The following is an 18,091-nucleotide window of genomic DNA, read 5'->3' as shown; positions in this document are numbered from 1 at the left end:
TATGTTCAGAGCTCTTGCAAAGTATTCTGTAAATGGCCCAATACTGTATATATATTATAACAACGATAAGATTGGATTTATCTCAATTTTCTATAATTTTTATCATAATATGTGCTTCAATGAAGAAATTCATATACAAATTTCGATTGTTTTGGTAGTTCTAGTATTAAAGACACAAATAATAGTTGAACAATTTTATCTTCGCTATTCTCGTAAACATGTTTTCTTCTCTTCATTTCTTTAAGAAGCAAAAATAATTAGAATATATTCTACAGATAACCTTGCACTTTCCTGCCAGAATAAAACTAAAAACTTGTTTCGGAATTTTGGACACCATTAAAGCCCCGAAATATTAATCTATAATTATTATATTATTATTATTATTATTATTATTATTATTATATTAATACAAATTAATATGATATCTCAAAGTTCTCGAATTATGGGATACTTTAACACGTTCAGTGCCGCATGAGTCCCATATTGGTGACACTAATTTTTAACTAGGTTCTCGAAATTCATTTTTATTGTAATATATTGAGCAAATTGAATATTACTAAAATTTATAGAGTACAAAATAGATGAACAAATATTTCCTATGGTAAATTACCACCTTCTAGTTTCGGTGTCATTAATTAATGTGATATTGTTTTAATTATTTATTGTGAAATTATGTGATATTGTGTGAATTTTGCAAGTTGATATTCGGCACTAAACGTGTTAAAGGCCCTGTTCGACATGGTCTCGGACACGTTTCGCTCTCTCTCTCTCACCTCCGCATTAAATGCTCATTGCGATCGGCATAACCGAAGGGCCGACGCCGAATAGCGATACCTACGGGCGATTCGCGAACATCCTCGTAATCCGTGGAACCGAGGGGCTGCGAAAGGAGTGACTCCTGTCCGGGACACATGCGAGCTTTCGCAAACCATGCTGATGCCCGACCCCTCCGGCAGCAATAGGGGTCAGGGGTAGCCCCGATCAGGCCGTAGCTCGGATGGGGTTGGCGAGATTAATCCACGATTTGCATCCGGGCGCATCTGCTCACCCCCATTCACCCGCGGACAGTCCCTGACCCGCAAAAACTGGCACGAGGCCTCCGAAGGAAATCATTTTCTCTTCGAGCGCGACCAACCAGAGCGCGGCCAGCCATCGATGTGTCAACTGTTCTGCTTCGCGGAATTTATTCGTGCCCCTCGCGGCATGATTAATAATCCGCCGCGGAACGTCGTCGGATCAGAAAAGACTGATTGGAGTGGATAAACCGGGAGGACTTTTGTCCCCGCGGAAGGCATTCAACAGTCTTTGTTCGGCTCTGGTGAGCCGCGGATAGTGCTTGGATAGTTCTGATGGATCTGCGATTGCTGAGGAATCGCTGAAGAATAGCTGAGAAATTTCTGAGGAATTATTTGGTCTTGAAGGAATTTCTCAAGGAGATGAAAGACGTACAATAAATTCTTTCAAATTGTTCCTGAACTCGCGGGTCGTTTTTATAGCCGCCGTTTCTTAACAACTACAAAAACGAGATGCAAGATTGAAATAATCGTTTCTCCTGTTCTCAAATTGTTAATTTTTGTGCGCAATCTGAGCGCGAATTAGGGAGCAATTACTATATTAGGTCTTCGAAGAATTTCTCAAGAAGATGAAAAAAATGCAATGAATTCTCTTCAATTGTCTCTCAGCTTGTAAACAAAAAATGGACAATTTGGGAAGAGGAGATACGATTATTCGAGCCTCGTGAGTCGTTTTTATCGTTACCAAGAATTGTCAACAATTATAAAAACGAGGAGCAACACACGAATAATCGTATCTCCTGTTCCCAAATTGTCTATTTTCGTTTACAAGCTGAGGGACAATTGGAGAGAACTTACTGTAGTTAATTGAACTGTGGAAGAACATCAACGTCGAGAATTTGTTCATCCTCGAGCAGATGTTAGTAGAAGTGTTTGTTGATTATCGTCAATAAATCCTCCAAAAGACTTGCAACGTTAAAATGTTGAAGAATTAAAAAGCAAGTGGATGAAAAGTTAGGTATCTTTAACTTAAAATGATTCAGTATTTCAAAAGATTGGACAATCAAAGAATCCTCGACTGTCGATGATTTTCCCAACAGAGACATTCTGAGAGAACACAGTGCGCCTAGAAACTGCAATTTCAAAACCCGACGTTAAAGAATTAAATTATAAGGGGTCGAAAAAATCAGACAACTTTATTTCCAAATGATATAAAAATCAACTTTAAAAATCGCACGACTAATTAATCCCAGCATTTTGATGATATTCGCAACAGAAAAATTCAGTGGACATTACTAATCGATAAAAAAACTATGGATCATACGAATCCGCTGTCGTTAAACTGATTTCCGTCGGAACCGGCGCTGAAGTAGAGCTGCATCGAAGAATCCACGTGACGCTGGGGCGTAGACGAAGAGGATGCACCGTCAAAGAAAGACCTCCCGAATATCCAGCGTACAATGCTGAAGAGAAGGACACATTCAGCTTCACTTCCGACTGCAGACCTTGCTCGTTCCGTGGGGACCTTTTATGCGTAATCATTTCTGACTTTGTCGCGACGACAGAATCACGGTTCCTTCCTCTCCCTTTCTCTCTCTCTCTCTCCCTTTCTCTTTCTCTTTCTCTCCTAGTTCGTTGTCTGAGGGAGCCGGTGCAGGAGTAGGAGAAGGCAGACAGCAGAGAAGACAGACAACGAGAGAATGAGGGAAGCAGTTCCCTTTGTACGAGTTTAATCCGGCATTGTCGAGGCACGGTCTTTTATTTCAGGCCCGCGGAAGGCACAGCTAGATGCGGCGGCGGCGTCGATATAGGAGAGGAGAGCCTCTGCTCTGCAAATGCGCTCCAGGGAACTGATCCAGCTGTTGCTCGTCCTTCGGACTTTTCGTTTGCCATTTTAATCAAGACCTTCAGGAAGGAAGTCCTGGCAAGGGTACAGTCCCAACAGGGCACGACAATCGACGCGTGTATGGTCGATAGTTGAAGAATAGCGAACGGGTGGGGCTGAAGCAGGTTTTGGAACCCTTAAATGGTCCCGCGGGGGTTCGAGGATTTTTCTTACACGAAACTTTGGCTCTCAGACGGATATTCCTCGCGCTTTTTCTTCGTCGAAATTGTACCAGGGAAGTTTTAGGGTTCTTTCGAATTTTAGCCTTTCTCGCAACAAAAACAGTATTAATTAATCTCAATGTTTTAGTTATGTAAAATAATAAAAATTGACTATCTTGAATTCAACAGGCTTAAATAGAATCGAGTGTTTTCATGGATAGTCTAATCGGAGGTCCGAAGTTTGTGCAGCTATTTATTTTGTTCACATTTTAATAGATAGAATCATTAGCATTTTAATATTTTAATATCCAGTCTTAAAATTGCAATTGTTACTTGCATTACATTTTCTTCGGATCTTTTCTGTTTGTACGATGTTCTTAAATTTAACTAGAGTGAATTGTGCAATTTTTCGCAGTAATAAATTATTTGGACTTAGGGGTAGCTAATGTACCATGCACCATATAGATTTCAATTCTTGTTTCCTGTTTGTAAAAAATACCAATTTGGTTAGCATAAATTAATGTTACAATTTTGCGAAGAGATAAACTTTTTGGAATTGAGTCATTGCCTACGCGTTTATATTCGAATGTTAATGTCGTGTCTAGTGCTGGCAGGCAGTTTTTAAAGTCAGCTCTCATTCCGTCCACGGACATCCAGTTTTCTGAGAGGGAGGCGGGGGGTGAGGATAATTAGCAACCCCTGTAATATATATTGTGCGGCTTTTGGGGTTGGCACCTAGGACGAATTTAAGAGTGAACGCAGGGGTGCTGCACGCGCCGGCCCCAGCTGCGAATCGCATTAATCACTCGAGCTTTCTCTGCAGACATTATGCATACTCTTAACGCCGGCTTCTTTAACTAATAGAAAATCAGTACACCCTCCTTCGATCTACCCACACTGCCTCGTTTCAAACATAACCTTTATACGAAATGTCAGAGTACGTTATTTATTGATAAATAAGTTTGGTAATCTACAATAGAGATGATTTATAAGTAGATGATTCATTTTTCATGAAAATGGCTCCCTGAGATATTTACAATTTTATATATCAACGTCGCTGTTTCACGCGTCGCCGAATTTCTGTCGTCTAAAATTCTATGTCAGCAAAGATACTTTAATTTTTCTCATTATACATCAATTTGAAATGTTTTTCAGTTCTTCTTTTTTTTTAAAGAGTGACTAGAATGACTAGATACATATTAAATTAAATTATGTATAATTATATATTAAATGTGGTTTTACAATATTTACTTCTCCATCGCATTAATTTTTTCGTACACCACGGAACGTGAGTTAAAATATCAAAAAAACTGAAACAGTTAAAACGCTGTGAATGTAATCCCACAGCCGAATATGCACAATCTGTTAAATAATATATTTTTCCAATAATCACCGACATCTCACGAGATATTTCAATTTCGATATCAAAGTACGATTCAACAGATGTTACGATCGAGCATTAATTAGAACGTTAAATCCCAGAAATTCGTACTAAACCGTACAAAAATGGCAAATCCGGTTTATCCTACCGAGCAGAGGGAACTTGGCGAAATGCTTGAAGCGTGTTCAACAGTATAAGCTCTCGAAAGTAAATACTACAGAACACGGCGAACTCGGACGCTGAAGAGGATGCAGAGAAGTGACTAATGGCAAACGCCTGTCGCCGACACGAATCTCTTTTCCCGGGCCGCCTCGAGTGCCCTCCGCATCATCCGCAGTCAACAGACTGGAGAGACAGTGTCGCGATATATGTGTCAGTTGCCGAGTGTCGATAACGTTTGTCATAAAGCGGACAGCTGGTTGTCTGCTCTCTAGAAAACTGGCAAATGACGTGTTCGCGATGATACACTTGCGTGGCTGTCGTTCGCGTTTCCGGTGCATGCTCCGCGCGATGCCTGCGCGTGCAATCAAAAGCTCGGTTTCGGGGGACTTTGAGAAATCATCGTGGAACATGACTGGGAATTCTGGCGTAGTAATCATATCTAAGGATGAAATATTACCGCAGCATACTTGGAGAAATTTCAGGAATTTGCCAGCGATTTGGTGATTGCCATGGTATTTTAATATCAATTCGAAATGTTTTTCAGTTTTTTCTTTTTTTAAAAGCGTGGTTAGATGATTAGAATTGAACTTTAAAATCTTCCGATTTCTATACAAAATCATTGTACGTACAAAGAAAATTCAGGAGCGCTCTAATATATTTAATAGTCACAATAAAATGTGATACATATATAAAATGATTAATTTGTGATGAAAATTGAATGGCGTTATATATCTTCAAGCTATAATGTACTCAAAATTCGAAGTACTTTTGAAAGTGCTCAATTTAACATATATGCTATTTATTTCATTGATTCTTTTTGTAAATCTGTCAGTTTATTTTTTTTCTTGAGAAACAATATATTTTACGTATTACTTTATTATTTGTGCGACCAATCCATTTGATTCCATTTTAACTTTACCTCACTCTGTTTTATTCTTTTGTTTTCAATTAAGAAACAGAGAAATTTATCTACTTCACTTTGCCTCATTTTAATATCTATGAATGTACAGTAAATTCTCCCTAATTGACGCTCAGATTGTACAAAAAAAATGGACAATTTTGGAAGAGGAGATACGAATATCCGCGCTTTGCGGCTTGTTTTCATAGTTTATAATATAATACTATGATAATAATAATATAATAATACAATATATAATAATATATTATGATAGTACAATAATAATATAAAATATGGTAATACAATAATAATATAATATAATAATACAATAATAATATAATATAATAATGTATATAGTTTATAATATAATATAATGTAGTTTATATCGTTTACAGAAACGAGCCGCAAGGCTTGAAAAATCGTATCTCATCTTCCCAAATTGTCCATTTTTGTGCACAATTTCAGTGTCAATCAGGGAGAATTTACTATATCTACATAATAACTGATACAAATTGGGGACACAATAAACGGGCAAGGTTTATATTAATAAAAATTCAGAATGGAATAAAATTGAGATAAAAAAGTACGCACTGTGGGATAATTATCGATGCACATAAGGAGATTACGTTAACGATAAGCAACACTTGTTGATCGGACCAAGTGCATCGCAAATTGGTGTCAAGTATCGCACAGCTTCTCGTGCTGTGAAGAAGGATTAAGAAGGGTTAAGAGTTTCTACCGCAAGGGTGTGTCCAGGGGCGGAGGGTTAAATCCAATCCCGTGGCTATATTAATAGCTGTTCTCTCGAGTTGATGGACCCCCGTGGTACGGAGGGAAGATAACTCATATTTTATCCCCTATTGGTCCCCGTGGGAGTGGATAAACGTTCGGCGACCAGCTGGGCTCGCGCGGCTTTTTCAGCCACCTTGATACGTCGCTTTTCGACAGGTTCCTCTGATCAGATCGATGGATGAGGGATCTGGTTCAACAATAGTGACTCGAAACCAATCGCTGCGGCGCGTTTACTCGTGACATGTAGCATGCCTGATTGCACAGTGAAGCCATAAATGTGACGATTACTTTGTTGATATGTAGTGTTTATGGGGTTGCGGATTTTTGAGTAATTTTGGATGGTGTGCGAATGTTCGCAGGGCTGACTCCGTGACCTGGAACCCCCACAAACTTATGGGTGCACTGCTGCAGTGTTCGACCATCCACTTCAAGGAGGATGTAAGTCCTTTTTTAATTTTTCTGTATTTCTTGAAATCATTGAAATTGTTAAAAGTAGTGCTGTCTGTACATTTTAATAATACTATTATATAATACTATATAATACTAATATTATAAATTATATAATACTATACAATACTAATACCATATGTTATATAATACTATATAATTCTAATATTATATATTATAGAATAATATATAATACTAATACTATTTCTACACTTTCTAATATTAAAATAAATAATATTTCGATATTTTTAAAAATCGTTAGAAGTAATGGTGTTTCTACACTTCTTGAAATCATTAATGTCATTTCTACAATCTTTAAAATTGTTAGAAAAAATGGCATTTCTATGTTTCTTAGAGTCATCAAGAGTAGCACTATTTCTATACTTCACAAAATCACTAAAAGTAGCACTATTTCTATAGATTTTAAAATCACTGATACTATTTCTACATATTTTTTAAAAAATACTTTGTGTAAAAAGAGATTTGAGTACACGCAGATTTTTCCAATGTTACTTTTATATGGTAAACAAAATGTAAAAACAAGTTTAAAGCTCCACTAATTAAATCGTTTCGTATAAAATCACATTTCAGAGATATAAATTGTCGTAACAACATACAAAGAATGAAAATCTTGACTTCCAAGCTTCAATAATTGAATTACCCTGCACACATGCAGATTTCATAAACCTAACCAACTTGACAGGCTACAATATGACATACTCAAACAAATCAATTTCTGCTAATAAAATTTCCAAAATTGGAAAGCGTGAATTTGGCCTAGGGATTATATTTCGAACATTTCAATTACCAAATTTCCAAACCGTATTACATTCCCCTGGATTCCTTCTATTAACAATTCAACAATCACAAACACGTATATCCAGATACATCTGCTGTTCCGCGAAAGGTGCAAGCCATATCCAAGTATTCCACGAATCCGCGGGGTACACGTGACAATGTCGTCGAAGGGGTTGAATAGTTGTTTAAACAGAATTCGCCGAGTTGAACATGTGAAACGCGTCCGCGAGGCTCGACAGAGCTAGCCGGGATCGACAACGGAAGATCCTGCAGCGAAATTCCAGCGTCCCGTAAGGGTGATGACACAACAGTGGCTGCATTCCGAGGGGTAGACGTACACGTCGGAACGCGGCACTGCAGGAATTTAATTAAACTAAGAGATAACATATGTTGCCGAGAGCGTACGACGGCTTGCCGGAGGGTCTGTCCCTCCCGAGGACGCCTGCGTGGTTATTGCTGGCGCAGGACTCCCCCCTCGGATATTAAAATTCCGTGCACCGGCTGCCGCGAAACGTTTCGGGGGGAGATCCTATTCTTTCGTCGTTCTTGATATCGTTATCCTCACACCCTTGGAAAATTCGTTTACCCTCGCCCGTCGTCCGCCGTGCCGTTCGAAACCCATTCAATCGAACGAAAAACAATTCGTTTGTTTTAACCCTATCGCGGCGGGCATTCGTTTGCAGCAGCGATTCTTGAACTGTTCGGGGGCGAGGGGAGGTCGTTGAACTTCTGGTCAGGTGAAACTGATTTATTCGACTTCGTTAGGAAAGGCAAAATGTTCGTGTACGATTAGTGTTTCGTTGTAGACAATTGCTAGGTAAATTCTCCCTAATTGATGATCAGATCGTGCACAAAAATAGGCAATTTTGAAAGAGATGATACGTATTGTAATTCGTATACAATTGTATAGTTACCGATTGTCAACAACTATAAAAACTACGCGTCAATTAGGGAAAATTTACTGTACTTTACAGTTATGTAAACGCTAAATGATTAAATATGAGAAGAATGAAGATTGTTAATAAAGAATGTTGGGTTTTGAATAAATAACCAAAATTTAATATATATAACAAAATATAAATAATAATATAAATAATAATATAAATAATATAAATAACCGAAAAATAACCTTTCATTTGCTGGATATATTGTACTGAAAATTGATTTTCAAGACTGACAACAAAGTTCTGTCATCAATGTATAACTGACTGCTGGAATGTTAACAGATTTTTGAATAGAAATATAAAATTTCGATTAAGCGAATTCAGAATTGATAGTTAATTTCTTTTTATTTTAGATAAATTATTAAAATAATAGTATAAAATTATAAAACAAGGTTTAATCGTGGTTCTTCAATAGTGTTTCATTCTTGTTACTTCGAATAATTAAAAATCTACATAACAAACATCGAGGAAAATCCAGTTCAGTTAATCAAGGTTCTACTGTGACACAATTAAAGTTTTAATTGGAGCCTTCAGGATTTAGACTAATTAATTCCACGGTCTGGTCGATCACAAAAATAGTTGGTTTATTAAAAATAAATAATAAATTCATAAAAAAAGCTGACATACTAAAAATAAAACGATACAATGAGAGGTTCCTTAAAGATCTCTAGAAAAGAAGAACAAATTAAGTGTGCATTTTAATGAAAATCCAACAGTGACAAGAATTGCTCGTTACCGCAGACCGGTGATTAAGGGAAAGTTTTACGAGTAACAATTGTAACAGCAGTCGTGAACAATGGCGGCCGGAGTGGCGTATTCCAGGCCGCCATTTTGTAAATTCAATATCCCTCGGTTTCCCTCCTCCTGCGCATGAGTTGGGTATCATATCGACCCAGCCAAGTCTCGTTTGTTCGCGGCTGTCAATCAGAAAGTTTGTCGAACATGCCTCGAAACGCGCATTGTTCCGCAGGAATTGAAAAACGGTACCCCGACGTGGCGTTTACTTCCTCCCCGCCTCTTCTCTCTCTCTCTCTCTCTCTCTCTCTCTCTCTGTGCGCGTGTGTGTGTTTTCTGCTTCGCATCATGCACGGCTTTCTGTTCCCAGGGCCTGCTGATTAGCTGCAACCAAATGTCCGCCGAGTATTTGTTCATGACGGACAAGCTCTATGACGTCAAGTATGACACCGGTGATAAGGTGATTCAATGCGGACGTCACAATGACATCTTCAAGCTGTGGCTGCAATGGCGTGCTAAGGTAAACGCCCGAGGGATTCAATGAAACGAACGGATAATGAACTCTGCCGGCGTTTTCATATCCCCGGATTTCCATTCAGCCGGCGGAGGCTGGTCTTTACATTTTGGCTCGCTCGTTTCACTGAAAGTTTGACAGCTGTCTACGCAGACCAAGGAATACGTTTTCGATTTAAGACACAGTTGTTTAAACAATGCTACTTGAGGAACTGTCGATATCCTGCTTCGAGGCATTGTTGTTTCCTAATGGACGCTAAGATTAAGATAGAAGCAGCCATGTTGTATTTTTGTAGGTTTCTTAATAGTCATTCACATTTTTATTTCGTCCATGAGATATTATATAAGAATAGACGTTTTATTTAAGATATTTTTTATTTAATATTTGCTAATGTTTTCCTCCGATCGTCTTTCTATTCATTCGTACTTTAACTTCATCAGTAATTATTATTAATTATTTAAATCAATCTAGATCAATCTATCGTTTCTCTAGATTTCTGTAAAACAATTCTTTTTTATTTGAGAAAAGCGTCAGATCCAAGAGCATTTGAATTAATTAAGGACAGAACAAGATTATAAAGGATCATAGTTGTCGCGTTGTGAAATTGATCTGAAACCGAATCAAATATACTGCAATACAATTAAAGCGTCGTTTAACGTCGCTGCAGGGTACAGAAGGCTTCGAAAAACACATGGACCGACTGATGGAACTCACGGAATACATGGTCAGGCGAATCAAGCAAATGCCTGACAGATACTACCTGATACTCGAGCCGGAAATGGTCAACTGCTGTTTCTGGTACCTGCCAACGCGCGTGAGGAACATGCCACATGGTCCCGAAAGGATCAAGATAATTGCCGATGTGAGACTCACAATCCATTTGATCAGAAAACTCTTTCTAAATCTTCACATTGTTGCGATTAATAATTTGAAGGATTTAAGCAACTTCGAAATCTTCGTAAGAATTTAAATTGTTCCCGAAGAATAATCCTCAGAGTATCAAGATCCTATCCAATGAGATCCTATCCACTTTTAAACTGCAATAATCTTATGCACTTGCAAGAAAAGTAACTGAGCAATAATTGAATCAGTTAAAAGATTAACAGAATATAAAAACATCTACGTATTATTTTCAATATAGTAATTATATTTTAATGTAATTCTCGTTTGTTTCTTGTAATTGATGCAGACAATTTTTATTTTGCATGAAAATCAGCAGACTGTTTATTATATTGAACTATAACAAACTTTTTCTAAATCTTCATATCGCATGCAGAGTTTAAGGGATTTTTGGTTCGTTTTAAAAATCGAACTTGTGTCAAAAATATTTTATACTGCAGACAATTTTGATGTCACATAAGAATCAGCAGTGTATTTATCATATTTAATGAACAAACTCGTTCTGAATCTGCATATTGCTGCACAGTTAATAGTCTGAAGGAACAAAGAGACGTTCAGTTGTCTTTAAAAGTGAAAGAAATATTTTCCATCAAAATAACGATGGACCTAATCGAGGACGAATATTTGTCCGCAGATTTGTCCCATTTTGAAGGGGCGCATGATGGAAGCCGGCACTCTGATGGTCGGCTATCAGCCGGACGACCGGCGACCTAACTTCTTCAGGAACATCATCTCGAGCGCCGCGGTGACGGAAGCTGACGTCGACTTTCTGCTGTCCGAAATGGACCGGTTAGGCCACGACCTGTAAGAAACCTGCCTGCTCTTAATTAGTAGCATAATCAGCCACGGTATCGCGGCGCCAAGTCAATCCTCCTGGTATATTATATACACACGTCTAGAGAATTTCATCGGTGAACAGGAGAACCGCGTCGCGGTCCGTTAAGTGTACAAAAAATTCCGGAGGCCAAACTCAGATTCGCAATCATGGTTAGTTAATTTAAGTCGCAGACGCTGGCTCTCTCCGTCGCTCATTTATCGGAGGTACATCGAATACATTGGCGCCTAACTAACTGTGAGTTTTTCGAACGCGATTTAAACAGTCTCCAAACGAGAACCTTCTCGACATTTTTCCGCGTTCTTCGTCCGTTTTCAAAAAAGAAAAAGAAAAAATGGAAACTTTCGATCTTTCGGGAATCTTTAACAGCGTGCCACGGTGTTTCCATTTTACGGAAACGCGCCGCGCCGCTGAACCATTGGCACTAATTAATGTGATCGAAGTTTCTGAAAGATATTATACAAGTCCGCGAGAACAGAAACGTTACCCAATTTTTCCGGAGTCCGCGGCGAATATATTTTCGAGGGATTTAATCGTTCAACGACTGCAAACGATTTCGATGCGCGTTTTCGAGCTCTCGATTAATTAGCAAATTTTCGTAGGCGCACGAAGGTGTTTCGAGGTGTTTCCATTTCACGGAAATACGTCGTACATGTAGCCGCAGATGTCTATATTTTCGTGTAACACAACCGTTCAACGACTGCGAGCAATTTCCATGCGAATTGAAGCACGCGTATTCGAAATTTTTGGGACGGTTTCGAGGATCTTGAAATTCGGGGAACGGCGTCGGTGTTTGGAGACGGTTCGGAGGGGAGAGAGTCGGTCAGCGGATCACCGTTCGTAGTACGAATAAACGCTTCTTCAACGTATTAAAAGTGAAAGCTACTGATCGAAGGATACTCATAGCGTGTAAGTTCTCTAGGTTTGTAAGCACACAGCATATCCACGAAACGAAGGAGTCGGGTTTACAGAACTCTAGCGACGCTTCCGGCCGTAAATGTTACTAGCCTTCATTCCTCACAGCTGTACTGTTATCACTAGAGAAATGCAAAACGACACGGAGGAGGGACGTAGAGAACGACTCTCTGGTGTATTGTCGTGAACCGAAGCAATAGTAAATTAGCCGCGCTTCGATAGTTCAGTTTAACGGTTTGATCTTTGTTCGACGATCGGGGCACAGAAGGCGCGCGAACGTTCTCCGAACCAGCGGAAATTTTAATCGAAATCTAGAGAGAAACGAGCAACACGTGACGCAATTTTCATCAAAATATAGTACAAGATTCAAGATTGAATTAACTTCCAAAACCTTCAGAAACATTCGACAAATTCTCTTCCGTTCACGATTTGTTCCAGAAACGAAAATTCTGCTCGTCTCTGACCAGTATGCAAAGTCATTCGACACACTTAATTCAAATTACCTTAACCCTAGAAAGATAACCATATGACAACGTACGTAAAAGATAACCATACGCTTCAGAGGCGCATGCTTTTCTAAGGCGTCAATTTTATACTAACAATGGATATTTATTTAAGTTAATCTAGTCATTTTAAAGGTTTGGCATTATTGTAAAAATAAAATGCATTTATATTATATTTTTTTATATTTTAAGTAATTTTAAACTTAAATCACTAGACCTCTATGAAAAATTAACAAAAATCAACAGTCTTCGCAGGCGCCTCTGCGACGTAGGTTATCTTTCTCGGGTTAAATGTTTCCACCAGTGTCCTTGTTTCGTCGTGTTCGACACGTTCGCGACCATCGAACGATTTATTAAACACAATAAACAATTTAGCGAAACGGAGTCGATGGAGTATTACGAAAGCGCGACGTTTAATGAAATCAATTTACGTCTTCCGGAATGTGAACGCGTGGTCGCGAACGCGTCGAACCGATTTCTCGTGTGTCTGTGTATTCGAAAATGAAAACCAATCGAAAGTGTCACAGAGTGCGGTGACACCAGCTTTCCGAGATTCGACGTCGTAATTCCGTGTTCGTTGCCGGCTCGGCAGCGACGCCCAAAACGAGATAGAGGTACAAAATATTTTTACTTGGAACGGTAAGCTACGGGGGAGATAGTTACGATATAGCGATAGCGAGATATCGATTCGTTTGTTTTCGCATAGAGAATTTAAAAAATCAGCCGATGCTGCGAGTTGTTTCGTTGAAGAGACTAAATATGAATTTGTTACTTATTGATCGTTTGCGTACGGTACAAGGAAATATGGGCCGCATCCATTACTATACAAGAAGAAAAAAAAAAGTATAAATGTATTTAATAAAAAAGCAAAAAAAGTATAAATATATATATGAAGAACAAAGCGTATATTATATATATATATAAAAATATATATATACATATATATTTAGTGTTGAGATTTTAAAGATACAAAACACAAACCCATGAAAGTACATGCTTTTTCAAGTATTCGCGCGGACGGTTGTCATTTTAGTTCGTCGATTACCTTCGTACTCATTGCACACCGGTCCCAACTTCACTCTTGTTCGAATTCCTACGACTTGTTAGTGTTACGTTTCCCGTAGTCGGTCACACGTTCTTTCGTATAAACGACACTGTTAGGACAAACTTGGTCACCGCCGTAGGCCTCCATTACTCACCGACGACGACTCGTTTTTCCAACGAAACGGTAATCGCGAATGTATCGTTTCCCGTATTCTAACGATGTTTTACAATGTTTTCGCCCGTGAGAAAGCGAAGAAATATGAACAAACCACAAAAAAAGCTAACGACGAAGAAATATCGAACTGTTCGAGAAACGAACCGGAAGAACAGTTTCGTGAGAACCGATCGACTCTGTATAGACCTCGAATCATCACTAGCCATCGTGTAAACGAACGATCCAAGGAAGATGAGTCGTGAGGTACTGTCTAGGTGTAAAAGCGTATGGAGGCGCGTTAATGTATCTATCTATTCTACGAAGTATCTACGAATTTACCGTTTCCTTCTCCCGTCGACTGTCGACAACTACGAGAACCGAAGCCAGACAGAACGAGACAGAAAACCAGCGACCGAGGAGAACGATTAAGCAAAGATTATTAACCAGTTGGCTGTAGCGACCGTTTCCGAAAGCTGTTCACCTAAAATTTGTCGCAGGAAGTAAGCGACACGATAATTATTGATATCTTTTTATTCGTCCGTTTCGTTTCGTCTTCGCCGCCAAACATTCGAAGCAGCTTAAAGTTTACGCTGTAAAACTGTTTTCGTGTGAAACCTCCCCGATCTTTACGAATACGTTTTACTTTTCGCTAAAATTGCTATTTAAACGGCACATTTTTACGCATGACGAGTATATCCGCTCGTAATAAATCAAAGTATCGCCGTTTCCTCGTGACTAGTATACTCGTCGAAAACAGCTGACTGGTTAAGAGACTGCGGACATTTATGCTTTCGAAACAAACTATGAAGTAAAGAAAGTCAAATAAAAATTCGAAATAATCTGATATTGCGGAAATGGACGTTTCAAATTGCAAAGGAAGCATAAACGTCCGCAGTACACGTTAATAGATGATAATTGCATGTTAACGATTCATGAGGTGACGGCAAGGGAACGAGGTTCCTTAGACAATAAAGAATGGGAGATGAGAGATATTTTTGAAAAGAAGAATTCGAAAGAGAGAGAGAGAGAGAGAGTGCGCGCGAGAGAGAGGGAGAGGGAGAGAAAGAGAGAGAGAGAGAGATCCATCTGACCATAATACCGATACCTGCAAGAGACACTCTATCGAACCGTTGTTGTTGATTGTCCACAATTTTATCGGCGTTGCGAGTTTCTTTGTCTACAGTCGTCGACGCTGCCGACAAGATGGCCGACGAACCTCGATATCCTACCGATGTCAGAGCAAGAATGTAATCCAATGGTAGATTTGTACGATGAGATGGGAGTGAACGACGAGCCAGTCTCCGTAGAGACCCCGAGCCCTTCATTTATTTAGGGATACGACGTCGTTCGCGAACATAAGCGTGATATAAAGCACGGCCGCCATGACAGTGCCGGTGCTCAAGACGGTTTTGTATCATCGTTCTTGTGCCCATTTCTCCTTAGACCCGGCCCGCACCCTTGTAAATACAGTTGTCTGTTGGTATGCGAATTTTATGCAATTCTCACGAACTGAAATACTCGCGCAATCGGAGCTGAGTGATATTTATATACTAAACATTTGAGATGCTATTTTAAATAATAGATTCTTCAGAATTCAAATAAAATAGTATTTCAAATAGAACATAAAATTTTAGTAAATAAGATATTTTATTTTGACAATCCACAGTTGTAGCATGAAATCAATATTTTATTTTGATAATCCACAGCTGAAGCATGAAGTAAATATTTCACTTTTATAATGTAAAAAGTAAAGTAAAATAGTTTATTTTGGTAATCTAAAACTAAAGCATGAAAATAAATATTTTACATTGATAATCTAAAACATGAAATAAGATATTTTTGATTTTAGTAACATATTACTATTATTCTTCATAAAGAATAAAATAGAATACTTTGAAGAAGAGAAAAAGTATTTCGTTCTTTCTAGATTATCAAAATAATTATATTTTACAGTGTGATTTAGTAAAATAAATATAATTTTACTTAAATTTTTCAAATAAAATGCTATTTGAGATATTAAATTAAAAATCGTTTACAAGGAATAAAATATTTTATTTTCAAATATAGATTTTTTTCTAACAAATCAAATATTTTATTTTTGAAAAATACATGCATGATGTAAAATAAAATATCCATTTACTGTTTGCTATTTAAAATACTATTTTATCCAGCTCTGCATGCAATTAATTGTTTCTAATCAAGTGACCCATCTTTAAAACGAGATGACTGCTTTGTTTTGAGATAAAGTCTACTTTGTGGCACGATTGAAATTATTCGATGTTTAAAAATCGTATGATTTAGCTAGACACTTTTCAGTGGAGATTTGTATAAAACGAAAAAAAAAAGTAATGACCCAGTCATGTAAAAACCTGATGCAAACTTAAATAGACTTTATGTCAAAGCAAAGAAACCAACAGATTTCGCCCTGAAGATGTGTCACTGAATTGAAATAAAAAGAAAAGTAATACGAAATCAATTTTCCTTATGAAATCGATGCACTAAGTGAAATTGCATAAACATTTGCATTCATTTCTCACAAGAATTCTTCTCGAATTCTCGTGACATTGTTGTTACGTACGATTTTTATTCACTGCACAGTTTAATGTATCGTTATGCACTTCGTTAGACCGACTGCACGTTTATCACGTTAGTTGCACCCAGCACCATGCACCTCTCCGAAAAATTGTTGCACATGCACCAGCGTTGTTAGGATAATTTGTATATAGCCGGATCATCGAGGAAATCGGCACAAACGTGATCCACATTGATCAATTCCTTTCCTTGTGATTTATCGAAACGGCCCGGGGTCAGAGACCCTGACCTCATTATCGTTAATTATTAGTCTAAGTTGGTGACGGTGCGAGAGGAGAAGAACAACAAAGTCCCAAGTCTTCCAGAATGATGAGAGAATTATTAAAACAATATTATTATTATTATTATTATTATTATTATTATTATGAATATTATGATTAATATTACTATTAATATTATTATTATGATTATTATTATTATAGTGAGCGCCTCGCGATTGTCGAGGCCAGTTATCGTTATACATTGTACGTAACCGTGAAGAAAAGTCGGCGTAAAAAATGAAGAAAAATACATTTATATATATAAATAGGTGAGAGAAATAATTATATATATATAAATCTGTATATGTATGTGCCATGTGTGCGTAACCGTATCGACCGGCTGGCGAGAGAAGAAAGAAAGAGAGAGAGAGAGAGGGAGAGAATCGGAGTATATATGTGAGACGATTTATTAGTAGCGATGTTTGCTGGCACGTCGTGATCTTGTTGTACGACGAGTACCACCACCTATCAAACCTAATTGACTTTATTATCCACTGTATATCAATGTCTAATAAACTGCTGTTATCCCGAATTGTCAATACATGTTACGTGAAATTTCATGGAGAGATTCAATGCCCCCGAGTGACCCCTTCGGTTGCATAATATTCTATTCACTGTTAAACATCTTCCTGAGTTCATTGCCTTAAAAAACACATTAGCAGCCTTCTCGACACGAATAAAATAAACATGTAACTTATTAATCTAATCTTCATTTTTTAAGAATAAATAAACTGCAGATTTCATGCATTTATCATAAAAATAAATAACTGCGATTAGAAACAACAAAACCGTTGAACTAAGTAAAAAACAGACGATCTGCAAAAATTATGAAATAAAGAACTGTTTAAGTTGCTTCTACTTTGCATTATGAAATGCAAATGAAATTATTAAAAAAACAACGAAACATCAGGCAAGAATGATATCATTTTTTCTTTCTGTATTAACTTTTTCAATCTATCCTTTTTTAATCATTTAGTCTATCTTTTTCAATTAATTTGTCCAATCAATTATTTTTACGAATCAATTTTGTCAACACGTTTTCGCTGTACAAAATTGATAAAAATCTATGAAAAACATCGAACCTCGCAGTAGAACAATCGTTTCAAAGAAGAATGAATTATTAGAGCAGAGAGAACAAATATGAAAATGCATAATTTT

General features: G+C 37.7%; 1 protein-coding gene across 2 annotated transcripts in view; it reads left to right on the top strand.

The window, feature by feature from the left end:
• Nucleotides 1-17,493, top strand: part of Gad1 (glutamate decarboxylase) — a 41,191-nt gene extending 23,698 nt beyond the window's left edge. For both annotated transcript variants that reach the window (XM_033478123.2, XM_076521288.1), the window contains 4 exons: nucleotides 6,652-6,730; nucleotides 9,587-9,736; nucleotides 10,398-10,592; nucleotides 11,265-17,493. In XM_033478123.2, the coding sequence (XP_033334014.1) occupies nucleotides 6,652-6,730; nucleotides 9,587-9,736; nucleotides 10,398-10,592; nucleotides 11,265-11,438 (598 nt within the window). In that variant the 3' untranslated portion in view covers nucleotides 11,439-17,493. The remainder of the gene's footprint in view (nucleotides 1-6,651; nucleotides 6,731-9,586; nucleotides 9,737-10,397; nucleotides 10,593-11,264) is intronic.
• The last annotated feature ends 598 nt before the right edge of the window (nucleotides 17,494-18,091 follow it).

Source organism: Megalopta genalis, chromosome 4, assembly GCF_051020955.1.
Source record: "Megalopta genalis isolate 19385.01 chromosome 4, iyMegGena1_principal, whole genome shotgun sequence".
NCBI classification, from domain to species: domain Eukaryota; kingdom Metazoa; phylum Arthropoda; class Insecta; order Hymenoptera; family Halictidae; genus Megalopta; species Megalopta genalis.
This window is presented reverse-complemented; position numbering and strand designations above follow the sequence as displayed.